Source organism: Ursus arctos, unplaced genomic scaffold (assembly GCF_023065955.2).
Source record: "Ursus arctos isolate Adak ecotype North America unplaced genomic scaffold, UrsArc2.0 scaffold_1, whole genome shotgun sequence".
In the NCBI taxonomy this organism is placed as follows: Eukaryota; Metazoa; Chordata; class Mammalia; order Carnivora; family Ursidae; genus Ursus; species Ursus arctos.
In genome coordinates this window covers 52,597,261-52,610,210 of record NW_026622763.1, presented here as the reverse complement: position 1 = coordinate 52,610,210, position 12,950 = coordinate 52,597,261, and the positions used below count along the sequence as shown (strand labels likewise).

The window sequence follows — 12,950 nt, the reverse complement described above, 5'->3', positions numbered from 1 at the left end:
ATTAAAACATGGTAACACCAACAATGTTCCCTAGTGCCAATATTACAAACTCCCAAAAATTTAACCTTCCCAATTACCTCCCTAAAAAAGGGTCAGATTAGAATTTGGATTAAGATTCCCAAGTTTGTTAGAAGAAATACCCATTTCTTTCGCATCTATCTAGAATACCAGTTGTGTAACTTTTCAAATGGCTTGTTTTCCCCGAGTATGTGGGAGTGAACATGATTTCTGAATTAAGTCTAGAGCTAAGCCAGCAAACCTACAGTTAAATGCCAGATTGTAAAAACATTTTAAGCTTTGTGGACCATAGTGCCACATGCTTTTACAACCTTCTAAAAACATAGTACTTAGTGCAAGTGCCATATTTACATAGGCTACGGTACCATCTGGCCCACAGGCTGAAGTTGGCCAACCATGGTTATGAGAACTTTTAGACCATGCCATCTTTTCTGTCCTGGAACAGGCCTCAAGGTACAGCACGCCTTAAATATTCAAATGGCTGATAAAATCAAGCTAGGTATTGTGAAATCACCGTTAGTTCTTGGGTTGGCAAATGGTGAAGGAAAACAATATTGTAAAACTTCATGAGCTTGTATTATTTTCTATCTTGGGATGTAGCTGTCTCAGCTGATTTTTCTCATCACAGCTACTGGCTGGTTTTATCACCAAGCTAGGTCCTGTTCAAAAGAGCTGGCCCTTGACCTTCAGAAACTTAAGTCAAAAGGTAGAAACAATCTTTTGTTTAAGTATGAGGGAAAAAATTAGGATTCAGTTCAGTAAGAATGAGTATTAAAGAATTAAAAAAAATAAGACAAGCTAAAGTAAAATGTTTTATTATTAAAATAAAAAACTTTGTATAAAAGCATTACAGATCAAAAGCTCTATTTACATTTATTGATTCAATATCCAATTAGGCATCAAACACTGAACAGGCCCAGCAAAAGGCTGCACATGCAAAGAAAATGGACACACAAAACACTTAAGATTCCATCTCTACAAAACGATTTGATTAATGCAAAAGGAGAGGGGGATGGGGCACAACACATGAAATCTGCCCAGAAACTAAAAGGGCAGAGATGGCAAGTTAACAAACCGTTCAAAGTCACCCAATTCTAAAAAGGCACTTCTCATTGTTATAAAAGTGCTTAAAACCTGAACAAGAACCCTGTGCCTAGTTTTAACTTCAAGAAAGCAAACACCGCAAAGACTAGTAGTAGAGTAGTATTACTATTAATTTTCCATCCGAAATGATTGGGAATTAATTTGAAACACCTTACATACAAACCAAAATAAACTTGGCTAACTATAATTACACTGAAGTGTTACAGCATGAATTCAAGTCAGCCTATTCCTGAAGCCTCACCATCTTAACTCCCTGGGGTGTCTTTTCTACAATGGCTTTGAATATAGCACTGCCCTTGGACCTGTGGGCAGTGACTGAGAGAGCCAGATGCATCACTTAACCTTGTAGTGGAAGAAAGCAGCAGCAACTAAGTCTCAACCAGGACAACTTGTAAAATAAGCACAGTCATGGAATATTCTCATGAGGGGCACCCAAAGTAATATACTCCTCTTTCCAACAATTACCCAATTTTTCCACATGGTTTTAAGACTTGTGTGCCTTGATTCTGTTAAAAAACATGAACCAGTATGAACGCTAAATCTTAAATTATTATACTCCTTTCTTGTGAACAAGTTAGAGGGCTGTTCTCTGGAATTCAATAGATGTAGTTAACATTACTACTGTGTTTCTAAGTGCTTGGTTTTATGGGTGGATTCCAGGGTTATTTCAACTCCAATTAAATCAAACATGCTTTCCTAAAATTGCCATTTAAAGAGTTCAGAAACAAAATGGTGGGAGAGAACCACTGGAAATAGAGGGGGCTCGTATGGGGTGTGGGGGTGGGGAAAGCAAAGGACAAACTGCAGGAGGGCGAAGTATAGCTAGCGATATACCTCTGTGATGCTCAGAAACACGTGTCTAAATAACTTGATTTGCCTTTCCTATAAAACTGATCAAAATTCTTAACTCGGGTTTCAATCATGTGACAAAACCAAAAACTTTAGGAAGACTTGCGCAGTGGAAGACGAACAGATCTTCCAAATGCTATGCTTGCATTTCGAATTCCTGTTTCAGACTGAAAGAGAGAAGGGAACAGGTCAAGATATGGTTTTCAACCTAAGAATTTTCTTTGGAAAGCCTAATCCAGTTTTCAAAATGTTTTCATTGAGTTAAAGTGTATACATTTAAGTGCACACATCTGAGGCATACAACTGGAATTTTTATGCACTCACACACGTCACCACCACCCACATAAGGATAGAAAATATTTCCAACAATCGAAAAGGCTCCTGAAGTGCCCCTTTCCAGTCAAACCTGCAGTCCTCACCACCAGGAGACAACCGCTCTTTTCACTTCTGTCATCTTTTTATTAAGACACATACATGAATGTAAGATTTGGGTGTGGAAGAGAGAAAAATCAGCCATTTACCTTTTCAAGTAAGCATGCACGTTCCCAAAGCCATGGTATTTGGCTAAATACACAAGGACCCCAGTCGCACACCGCCCATCTCGCTGCCGGCAGAAACTGCAGTTGCAGATCCTGCGGCAAGGCGGGCAATGCCAGTTCTGAAGGAGAATTGTGAAAAGGCAGATTTGAAATCAAATCGTACTCTCCTCCCCTTACTTATCTATTCCTGCTTAACCTCTAAGGTAAGTATCATCAATTGCATTTTTATCTTTTTTTTTTTCTTCAAGTAAGAGTAAAAGCTCAATATGATTAACTTCCACTAGCCCTCCTGCTGTTTTCTTACAAAATGCAGCAGAGGTTACACAGCAACTAGCAGGGGTAGTAGAGTCAACTTCCCCTGAATGGCCTGGTCCCAACCAAGCACTCGGGGAGGGGGGGGGGGGCTGGGGCTCATACTTACCTAGCACCAATACTATGAATTTATCAGCCTCCCCTGAAATGCACTCCCCACAATGATAAGGACTTGATTCGTTTACTGTTACCCTTTCTGGTCCTTTCAACTCATGGCTGACCTTCAAGCCCACAAGACCACCCTTCAAGGCTACCTACTGGATCCAGCAGAGCATCCTTGACTTCTTCACCGTAACGGTTTCGAAGGCAGGGACCACAGAACTGGCCTCGAACACCCCAGCACTCTGGGTTTCTGCAGTTTGTTTTGGTATCAATAGTTTTCTGGCGGCATTGATGGCAAGTAGATCCCTACAAATACGCAAAGAAGAAGGAAAAACAGTACAAAACACCGCTTTTTGTATAGAAAAGTAGCATAAAGAACGTCCTTTGTAGATAGTATCTCACAATTTGTCTTTCAATCCTATGTCAAATCTACATACACATGTATATGCCAAGGGCATGAAAAATAAATCAAGCATGGTGATTTCATTCAATTGGCAGATGCAACAGCTAATATTATGAAAAGTAGTTTTCTGCAAGAAACATCTTATGCAAAAAAAGTACCCAAATCTTTATTTTTAGCACACCCCTATATCCCAGCACCTGTGTATGTAAACATACGCACAGTAAATATATGCTGAATCAATTTCTAAATTAAAAGAGATCAAATGCTACGAAAGGCTTACTAAGCAAATACTACTACTGCAGACTCAGATGTGTATCCCAAGGATGCTAAAAAACTCTCCTTATATGAAAAAAATACACAGGTACATATCCCATATCCTAAGACTTTTAACATTAGCAAAACTCTAAGGATAGAAGCTATCCTTTCTCTCACAGATGTTCATGTTCACGGATACAACTTCTAGAGATGTGTACCAATGAACGGTTATAGATCTTCTCTCGAGAGTTGTTGCAAATGTTCTCCAGCTCTTCCTCTGTAATTTCTTCCACAGGGCGAATTATATGCGGAAGGGTCATGGATCCAGTGCGACGACTTCTGGGCATGTCATCTTCCTGCATGACAAAAATCATGGAACGGTGCTCTTACCAGCTCTCCCCAGCTCTGAATTCCAGATACATGATTTGTAATTTCTTCACAAAGAATTCAACCTAGAAATCTTTCTTAGAGCTTATGGAGAAGGGGCAAGTTGTTAAGTTTTCTAAAGATAATGGGACATCATCATGGAAATGACTCCTACATTAAGAAAAGCTGAAGTAAGCTTTGGCCACTTAAATAAAAGGTTTGGGGGGGCGCTCTGGGTGGCTCATTCGGTAGAGCGTGGGACTCTTCATCTTGGGGTTAAGTTTGAGCCCCATGTTGGATGCAGAAATTACTTAAAATCTTAAAAAAAAAAAAAAAAAAGCAAGCAAGCTTTGACCTTCTCACCTGCTAACAAAACACATCAAATAAGTTTATAGGACATTGACATTAACAATTCCGAATGATATGAGAAGGTTTATTATGGGTCATCTAGTGTTGAGGCCCTGTGGGTCCCTGTATTGGATACTGGGCCTACAGAAGATGACAAACGGAAGAGCAAGCACAAATGTGGAGAACTCACATTCATGTAGTTGTCCATGGTCTTCCTCTTTCTCACCAGCATGTACTTATCCTCCTCTTCCTCCTCCTCCTCTGTGGGTAGAGCACTAGGGGACCCAAGGATCCGGGACCTTGACCTGGTAAGAGGACGAGCTCTTCGTTCAGGGTTTCTCCTGGAAGCAACACCTGGGAATGTACGCCTTCGGGGTGTCTTTGACTGCCAAACAAAACACATGCGATGGAACCCATTTATTCCAGAATGAAGAGAAGTGGCACCTTCTCCTTAAGTACGTTTTTGTTTAAGTAAAAGGAGAGCTCCATTTCCTAATCCCTTGTCGTTTCCATAATGCATGGAAAGTGAGCCCCAAAATGTTTGTTGTTGTAATTCTGCTTTTCTAACACAAAGCCATTTCTCTCACACTGAGATGATCCTTTCATTCTTCCACTTAAGAACAGATCTTGTTCTCAAAAAAAAAAAAAAAAAAAAAAAAAAAAAAATCTTTCTACAACATCTCTTAAGCCCTGAAACACACTATTTCTACATGAGAGGAATGTATCTATGGTTTTCCTTCTGTTCCATTTGCCTCTTCCTTTTCTTCCCAGGAAGAGGTGGGGAAAGAAGTCTTTCCTTTTGTGCCACAGCAGACACACCAAATCCCCTTTAGTCATACCAGCTTAGTTCCTTAGAAGATAATCACATGTATTAGGCCATAATTTGGTTAAGAAATTGTTTTTTCCTTTTTTTCCCTCTCATTCTCGGTTATTAAAAACCTCTGTTATTACTCATCTACCATGTAGAAGGAATATCCTAATGCTGGGGATACAGGAAAAAAAAAACTCAATCTTTACTCCCTGCCCTTGAGAGGCTTAGTTTAGTTGGGAAGGAGAGAAAACAGCCAATCAAAAGGGGTTTAAGCACTGCAGAAGCATGGCTTGGAGAGATCACACCTGCCCTAGCAAGCAGAGAAAAGGTCCCAGAAATCTGTTAGAAGGTTTTCTCTACTTCTTTGTCTGTACGACTAAACAAAAATAAGGAAACTGGATTTTAAAATAACAAATCTAGGGGCGTCTCAGTGGCTCAGTCCATTAAGCGTCTGCCTTCGGTTAGTCCTAACCGTGTGGTCCTGGGATCAAGCCCAGCATTGAGTTCCCCGCGCAACCCAAGTATGCTTCTCCCTCTCCCTCTGCCCCTCCTCCCACCCTTGCGCACGCATGTGCACACTCTCTCAAATAAAATCTTAAAATAAAAAAAATATCTATCTTAGACCTGTCCAAAATACTACAATATAAACAAGGATTTGCACTTACTGTACTGGGGCCTGGTAGGGAACGCCTTCCAGGGAATGAGCCAGGGAAGCTTTCTAATTCTGACATTAGTTTTGCAAGCTAAAAAGGGAGGAAATTCAACACAAACCATTAGTTTAGAATAACTGCTGAAAAAAAGCAACTTCTGGAAATTACAGCAGCACATCTTGAGTTTCTGATTTCATTTATACATTTACCAAGACTTTAATAGATTAAAAAAGAGAAGTTAATTTAGGAAAAGCAGCACATTTTAAAGCACGTACTGTGAAGACTTCACAGGTACACTGAAAATAATTCTTAGGACACAGATAAAAGCAACAAGCAGCTCAGAGAAAGGACGGGAAAGGTCAGTGTTAGCACAAAGTCAGATACCTACCATTGCTTTGTTTTGCTTTATATTTAAAGCTCTTTTCTCCAAAAAATTCATTCCATTTTCATCTTCTGAATCAGAACTGGAATTGGTCACAGAATTCTCAGGGGGCTGGGGGGGCACTGCTCTTTTGTTGGCGGCTCCCCTGGTGTTTTGAGTTGGAAACTTCATGGCCACCCGGAGGGGTCCAGACCGTCGGCACTGGCTGCGGGTCCTATAGCCAGTGTGGTCTGATTGCAGTCTCTAGTTAATCAGGAACAATGGAGTCATTAATGACTTGTTGACTGTCCCACAGGCTGCACCAGTATGACTACAAAATCCCTTTTGTGAACAAAAGACACTGACATCAAATAAATTTTAATTGAACACTTTAATTGTCAATTTAAATTGACAGTGCCGGGCAACAAAATCAGGAATTACAAATAAATACAATAATCAGGGTAATTTAACTCCTGTAGCCTATCTGAGACACATCGTCGTTGTAAGCCACCTTCTCAGCTCTTAGGCAAGTGGTTCACATTTTTTAAATGTGAAAATCCCAGCTCCCTCTTTAATTCAAAAATAGATCTTTATTTTTTAGAATTCCTATAAAAACAAATATGTGTTCTCTCACAAACATGGTTTCGATGTTTGGCATTAAACTTTATTAGAAAGTGCGTTAGTGCTCTAATCTACTTTTTAAAAAATTTGCGGCAAATAGGCGAAAAGGGAAATTCACCATTTTAACCATTTTTAACTGTACAGTTTAGTGGCATGAAGGACATTCACACTGTTGTACAACCATCACCACTATCTGTCTCCAGAATTTTGTCATCTTCCCAAACTGAAACTCTGTACCCATTCAACACTAACTCCCTCCTCCCCCCCAGCCTCTGGCAACCACCATTCCACTTTGTCTCTATGAATTTGACTACCTGAGTTACCTAATTATTGTAAATTTAAAATTAAAGAAAAAATTGGGATTCCAAAAATGCAGTGGGATTCCATCATTAAAAATATATTAAAATTAGCCATCAGGGAAAAGCAAATCAGAATCACAAGATACTGCTTCATTACCCACTAGTGGAGCTGAATCAATAGCAGGTATGGCAAGAATGTAGAGAACCTGGAACCGCATACACTGCTGGTAGGAATGTACAAAGGTGCAGCTGAAGACAGCCTGCCAGTTCGTTAAAAGGCCAGAGTTACTACAGGACTCGTTGGTATATATACTCAAGAGTATTATGTCCACACAAAAACTTGTACGTGAATGTTCATGGCAGTGCTATTCACAATAGCCAAAAGGTGCAAACAACCCGAAAATCCATCAACTGATGAAGAGGATAAATAAAATGTTGTACATTTACAAAATATTATACAGCAATAAAAATATTACGTACTAGCACATGCCACAACATGAAAGAACCTTGAAAATCTTCAAGTGTGAGAAGCCAGTCACAAAAGACAGCATAGTGTACGGTTTCATTGTAAGAAGTGTCCAGAATAGGGGCGCCTGGGTGGCACAGTGGTTAAGCGTCTGCCTTCGGCTCAGGGCGTGATCCCGGCGTTATGGGATCGAGCCCCACATCAGGCTCCTCCGCGAGGAGCCTGCTTCTTCCTCTCCCACTCCCCCTGCTTGTGTTCCCTCTCTCGCTGGCTGTCTCTGTCAAATAAATAAATAAAATCTTTAAAAAAAAAAAAAAAAAAAGAAGTGTCCAGAATAGAAAATCTATAATGGTAGCAGACAGACCGGTGGCTGCCCATTGACGATTGAGGGTACTGGGAAAGGATGAGATGTGACTGCTAATGGGGACAGGATTTTTTTGGGGAGCTGATGAAAATATTCTAAATTGATTGTGGTGATGGCTGAAAAAAAAAAAAAAACTGAGAAAGGAAAATATATCACCCATTTTTTTTAAACATCCAAACACTTCTTAAATCTGCATAGCTTCTAGTATTCTTCGTGTACTTTTTAGTGTGCCTGATATCAGACGAGAAAATGACAAACTTTTATGGGTTCTTAAGCCTTTTAATCAACTGGCATCTTATTAATTGAAACAAATAGCATCTACAAAGAATGAAAACACTGCCCAGAAATGACCCAGGCTAGACAATGTTTAGGTCACATGCAGACTTACAGACCAGCCCCTGCAAAAACTTCAATCTGCACTGATTTGGAGGCAGCGTTTCATTACCACAAAGTTAGACAGTGATAAACACTCCTTGGCCAGATGCTCTCACTTAATGTCAGCATCGCTGTGGTCCCTGGGAGTGGCTCCCCATCAGAACCCACTGAGCTGAGAAGCAAGCACCTGACTGTAAATCAACACAGTTTCCTTTGCTGAGACAGTCCTGCTAACCAGTCTGCAGAACTAAACACCATTTTCAGGGAGAGTGGGACCAAGGTGCAGCAGCAGCAGTGGTCTGAGCAGAATGACAGAGGTTAAAGGTAAGGCAGCGTGCACAAGAAAGGCCAGCCAAGGAGCACAAGTGAAAGCAGGAAGGGCCCTAACTGTCATTATGTGCACTTAAACTCCTGCACATGAGTTATCACAGGTTTTTCAAATGAGGTCTAGATCCACTACGGGAACCAACATTTACCAAAGGCCTGCTGCAGGCCAGTACTGGGCTGGGCACTTGAACTTAAATATGAATATAGCTAATCTTGAGGACATGTGGGCTTTTGATCATCAGGCTAGATTTTTGTGGCAACAGAAATCTGGAGGTTGGCCAATTTTATCTGACCAGTTTCCAAAACTTTCAGAGCCTACAAAATGTTCAAGCTTTACAAGTAGGACTACATTAGTAAAAATTGTTACAAGACTTGAAGAAGAAAATAACTCTTAAAATATTAAAAAGGTCAACAAAATCTTCTGGCATAACTAAAATGAAAATTATGAGGAAAAAAATAAATTTAAACAAGTATGTCATGCCTGTAAATGTACTGTACATCTTGACATGGGTTCTCAAACTCACCATTCCATCTTGTATCTCACTCTCTGAGAAACCGCAAAATGATTCATCGTCAGAGTCGGCATGAAAAATACTGGCCAGTTCTTTAGTGACATCTGGCCTTGGTTTCTGTAAAAATCCACAATGGTCTAACACATCTTGCACCTCACTTTCTGAAAAGCCGCAGAAAGATTCATTATCAGAGTCCTCATAAAAAACATTTGCCAGTTCTTCACTGATATCTGACCTGAATTTAGGTTTCTGTAAAATAAATAAATAAATGTGGTTGTGCATTTTTTTCCTTTTTCAAGAACCAATTTTCCATAAACCGTGCAGAGAGCAAATCACATTTACAAGTGCACTACAAGAGAACAGCTTTTGTTACAAAGAAAAATGGTTCAGAGGTTTACAAATGATTTCTGAGTTGTTATGGCAAATCATCAGGCATGTTAGGATAGGCGACATTTCAAAAAGATAGAATAAGTAGCTAATCTACCTCCAACAATTACTACCTAGAACCACAGCAAAAAGTGAAATGAAATTACAATGCATACTGAATTTCCAGCGGCTGTATAGAAATGCAGGCAAAAAGCAAGCAGTTTTAATCACGCACAAAGCATTTGGGGCACTGTGGGCACTGCAGACTCAATTCTGTTTATTCTCAGGCAGCACTTACCGTGTTTGCAAAATTATCAGAAGCAAAGCTGTCACAACTGTCATCAGAGGATGACGACGTTTCCATGGAAATCAACTTCACATATCTAAATTTCTTTACGTTCTTCTTTACTCCGTGATCCTTTTGCTGTAAATGAAAATGGCAATACTATTAAGTGGGACGCTTACTACACTAACTGAAGACATCATTTTTGAGTTTAGTAGTTCAAACAGCACAGAGTAGATATATCTATTTCTTATACCCTACACAGTAAAAGGAGGATTTGTGAATGCTACAAAAATATTTTCAAAACCTGGTAAAATCTTAAAAGGGGATCCCTTTGAAGGAATATTAAGGACATTTATCCGTTCAATCAAACATCTGTAGAACTACCTTACTGCCCACCTCTCTTCCCACCAAGCTGAGCGTGATAGGGATTTCCCAAGGGGTTTAATGCTGACCTCCTAAAACCTGTTAAAAACATTAGATTGCACTTCCAAAAGGAAATTTCAAAAGTAAAAAATGGTAGAGTGATTTCTCTCCCTCAGCCAAAATCAAGCTAATGAGGTCTTTTTTTATGTAAGCTTTGGGCTCTTGTACTGTGATGCTAATTTCCCAAACTACAAAATGTGGGTAGAACCTCTACTTCAAGATGGCGGGCTTTCAAGCAGGCCCTGCTCTAACCAGAGGGTATATTGATTTCAGCCCAAGTCCTTACAAAAACCGAGTCAACAAACATACAAGGAGACAAGGTCAAACAGCACTCCAAACCCAGGTAGAATGCCTGATTCCACCTCTGCATCCTACCAGCCTGGCCTGACATGCAGCTCTTTCTGAAGTCCCCTTGCTACACAATTGTTAAAGTTTTTAGAAGACCTTGTGTAAGCCACAAATCACTTGTAGGTTACTTGTTCATAAACACGGAGCAGCCTGGCTTTGTTCATCAGAAAATGCAATCAGCATCTATCTCAAAATAAAGACAGCAGTTTCTGGCATTTCTTAATATTTAATGAGACTTAAGTGTTTTTAGTTCCTACGTTTTAATTTTCTTAAACATGGCCACACAACAGAAATGACTCCTCACACTGAAAACTCTGAAAGGTAGGGTCTGCTATGGGTCCCACAAAATAAAGCCAAGATGTGAGGTGTCAGGTGGAAAGAACATTCTTGACCTTCCTTGTACACCTAACACTCTGCACTTCATTTCAATCTCTTGCAAATAGAACTCTATCTTTTGTCCTTTTAGAAAGGCAGAAAAATGGATAATGGGTAGGGCTATCTATTAGAAGGGCTCTCACAAACACCCCATTTTCCAGGTAAGAAAATTCAAGGCCCCAGGGAGGTGAAGAGTGCCTAAGATGACACAGCTGGAAGGAGAACCCAATTCTGCAATCTTCGACAGGAGTGCTCCTGGCATTGCTGCAGCAATTTACTCAACAATGTACCTGCAAGCGGTCAGAGGCCCAAGACAGCCTCAAAGGGGGCAGTCTACTGGAAGCTGACAGGGAAACATACGCTAGGCTTTAACACGTCAGCACATGCCAAGAGTTGTTAGCAGGCAAATGCATGTGTGGAGGAAAAGACGTAGAAAAAGGCAAATGGTCATGGTTGAGATGAACTTTTCTGGCACGCAGGTAATAACAAATACCACCTGCTAGGTGTTTTTTTCGTGCCGGCACTAAGCATGCTTTCACATTACGCTTAATGCCTTGCAACAAAGGTGCTATCATTATTCCCACCTAACAAATGGGGAAGCTGAGGCGTGAGGGGTAAAGTGGATAACTCAAGTCACAGGATGGCGCAAACTTGAACCCAGGTACGTCACATTCCAAGTCCTGTTCCACAAGGCTTTCTCCAACCTAAAAGCTACTGCCAGGTTACACCCAAGAGATGTGTCTCTGAAACCACGCCCCCAACACGCCCTCTCCCACATCCCACCCGCACTAGAACCACAGCCTCCCCACGTGTTACTCTATTTATTTTAAGCAAGTCACACTCTTCCTTTCCACCCAACCCCCATCTTCTAACATCTCCCGGGGCAGACCCTACGTTCCGGTTTCCGTTAGAGTAAAAAGTAACGTTCCATTCAGGGCAACATCCTGCAGCTGCGAGTTAATAAGGTTGGTGGATGGAGAAGTGGGAAACAAGCAAATGGTCGGGGAACAGTTTGGACCACCAGGTCCTTCAAATGCTCTTAATTGCCACCCAGAACTAGAGATGCCTCCCCCCATGTGCGCACCCAAGTCCTAAAGAGACCATTTTGCAAGACCTTTAAACTTCAAACCCACCGATCCTCAGCGGTTAGAAAGCGGATGCTGGTGTGGCAGGCACAAAATCCCGCGGGGAGCGCGTCCAAAGGGTCCCCCAGTGCGCGCAGGTCTTGTTGCAGCTAACCACCTACTCGCCCGCAGCTGCAAGCTGTAAAGGGCTGCACGGCGGCAGGGCAAACCCCCCGGGGAGGAGGGAACGAAAAGCTCCCCTCTACCCAGGCTGAGGCCGGCAGACACAATGGGGGACCCACCCGCTCTAGCCGCTGTCCGGCCCCGAGCGCACGTGCACTTCAGGCGCACGTGGCTTTGGGTTCCCCAGCGCTGCCAACCAACCTGAAAACTGCTCAAATCTCCGACCACCAGCGTGCTGGGTGCGCACGCCCAGCCGGGTCGGCCCCGGGCTCCAAATTACGCGAAATGCATAAAATCTGGGGCTTGCCTAAATGGGCACCGCCCAGGGCGGCCACTAGTTGATGAGCAGCACTCCGTCCGCGGAGTTAGAGGGAGTCGGCCCGCGCCCAGAACCCACCGCACCCGCCCCTCGGGTTCATCAGCCTAGCGCTCACCCGCACGCGGCGAGCGTCCATGCTGGCGGTGGGCGCCCAGGCCAGCGCTCTGAGACGAGAGAGCGAAGCACCGCGCGCCGCGGTCCCAATGAGCCGAAGGAGCTGGAGCTGCAGCGGGCGGGCGGGGCGCGCAGACCCGGGCCCCGAGGGGCGGGGCTCCGGCCGGCTTTCCCGCGTTGGGGCGCAGGTCCTGCAAGCTGTGGTAACCACTTGCCCAAGCGCGAGACCGTCTCGGCACCAGGGAAAAAAGCGGCCCCCCAAATATTGTGATCTCTAAGCCACGTCCTTGAAATGCCCTAATGTCCGCCGTTGAAAAGCGGCGCTTTTAGGGTTCTAGAACCACTCTCTTTACGTTGCTGCACGGTCCTGAGCGAATGGCGCGAAAGAGG

At 42.5% G+C, this 12,950-nt stretch overlaps 1 protein-coding gene across 2 annotated transcripts; it reads right to left on the bottom strand.

Annotated features, from left to right (window-relative positions):
- Positions 1 to 876: 876 nt before the first annotated feature.
- Positions 877 to 12,681, bottom strand: CDCA7 (cell division cycle associated 7). 2 transcript variants are annotated; one of them, XM_026492540.4, is made up of 10 exons: positions 12,562 to 12,681; positions 9,747 to 9,872; positions 9,095 to 9,331; positions 6,146 to 6,382; positions 5,773 to 5,850; positions 4,487 to 4,681; positions 3,801 to 3,938; positions 3,081 to 3,230; positions 2,493 to 2,629; positions 877 to 2,138 (listed from the first exon to the last, which is right to left on the bottom strand). In XM_026492540.4, the coding sequence occupies exons 1-10, from the start codon at positions 12,580 to 12,582 to the stop codon at positions 2,108 to 2,110; spliced, it is 1,350 nt and encodes a 449-aa protein (XP_026348325.1). In that variant the 5' UTR covers positions 12,583 to 12,681; the 3' UTR covers positions 877 to 2,107. The 2 variants fall into 2 exon arrangements, with proteins under 2 accessions (XP_026348325.1, XP_026348324.1); XM_026492539.4 differs by lacking the exon at positions 9,095 to 9,331.
- Positions 12,682 to 12,950: the final 269 nt, after the last annotated feature.

Coding starts and splice junctions, on each gene's coding strand:
- CDCA7 (XM_026492540.4), bottom strand. CDS start 12,582: ATGGACGCTCGCCGCGTGCGG. Junction 3,231..3,800: donor AGATCTATAACCGTTCATTG/GTACACATCTCT, acceptor GCGTATTTGTAG/GGATCTACTTGCCATCAATG. Junction 2,139..2,492: donor GTGCATGCTTACTTGAAAAG/GTAAATGGCTGA, acceptor TCTCTCTTTCAG/TCTGAAACAGGAATTCGAAA.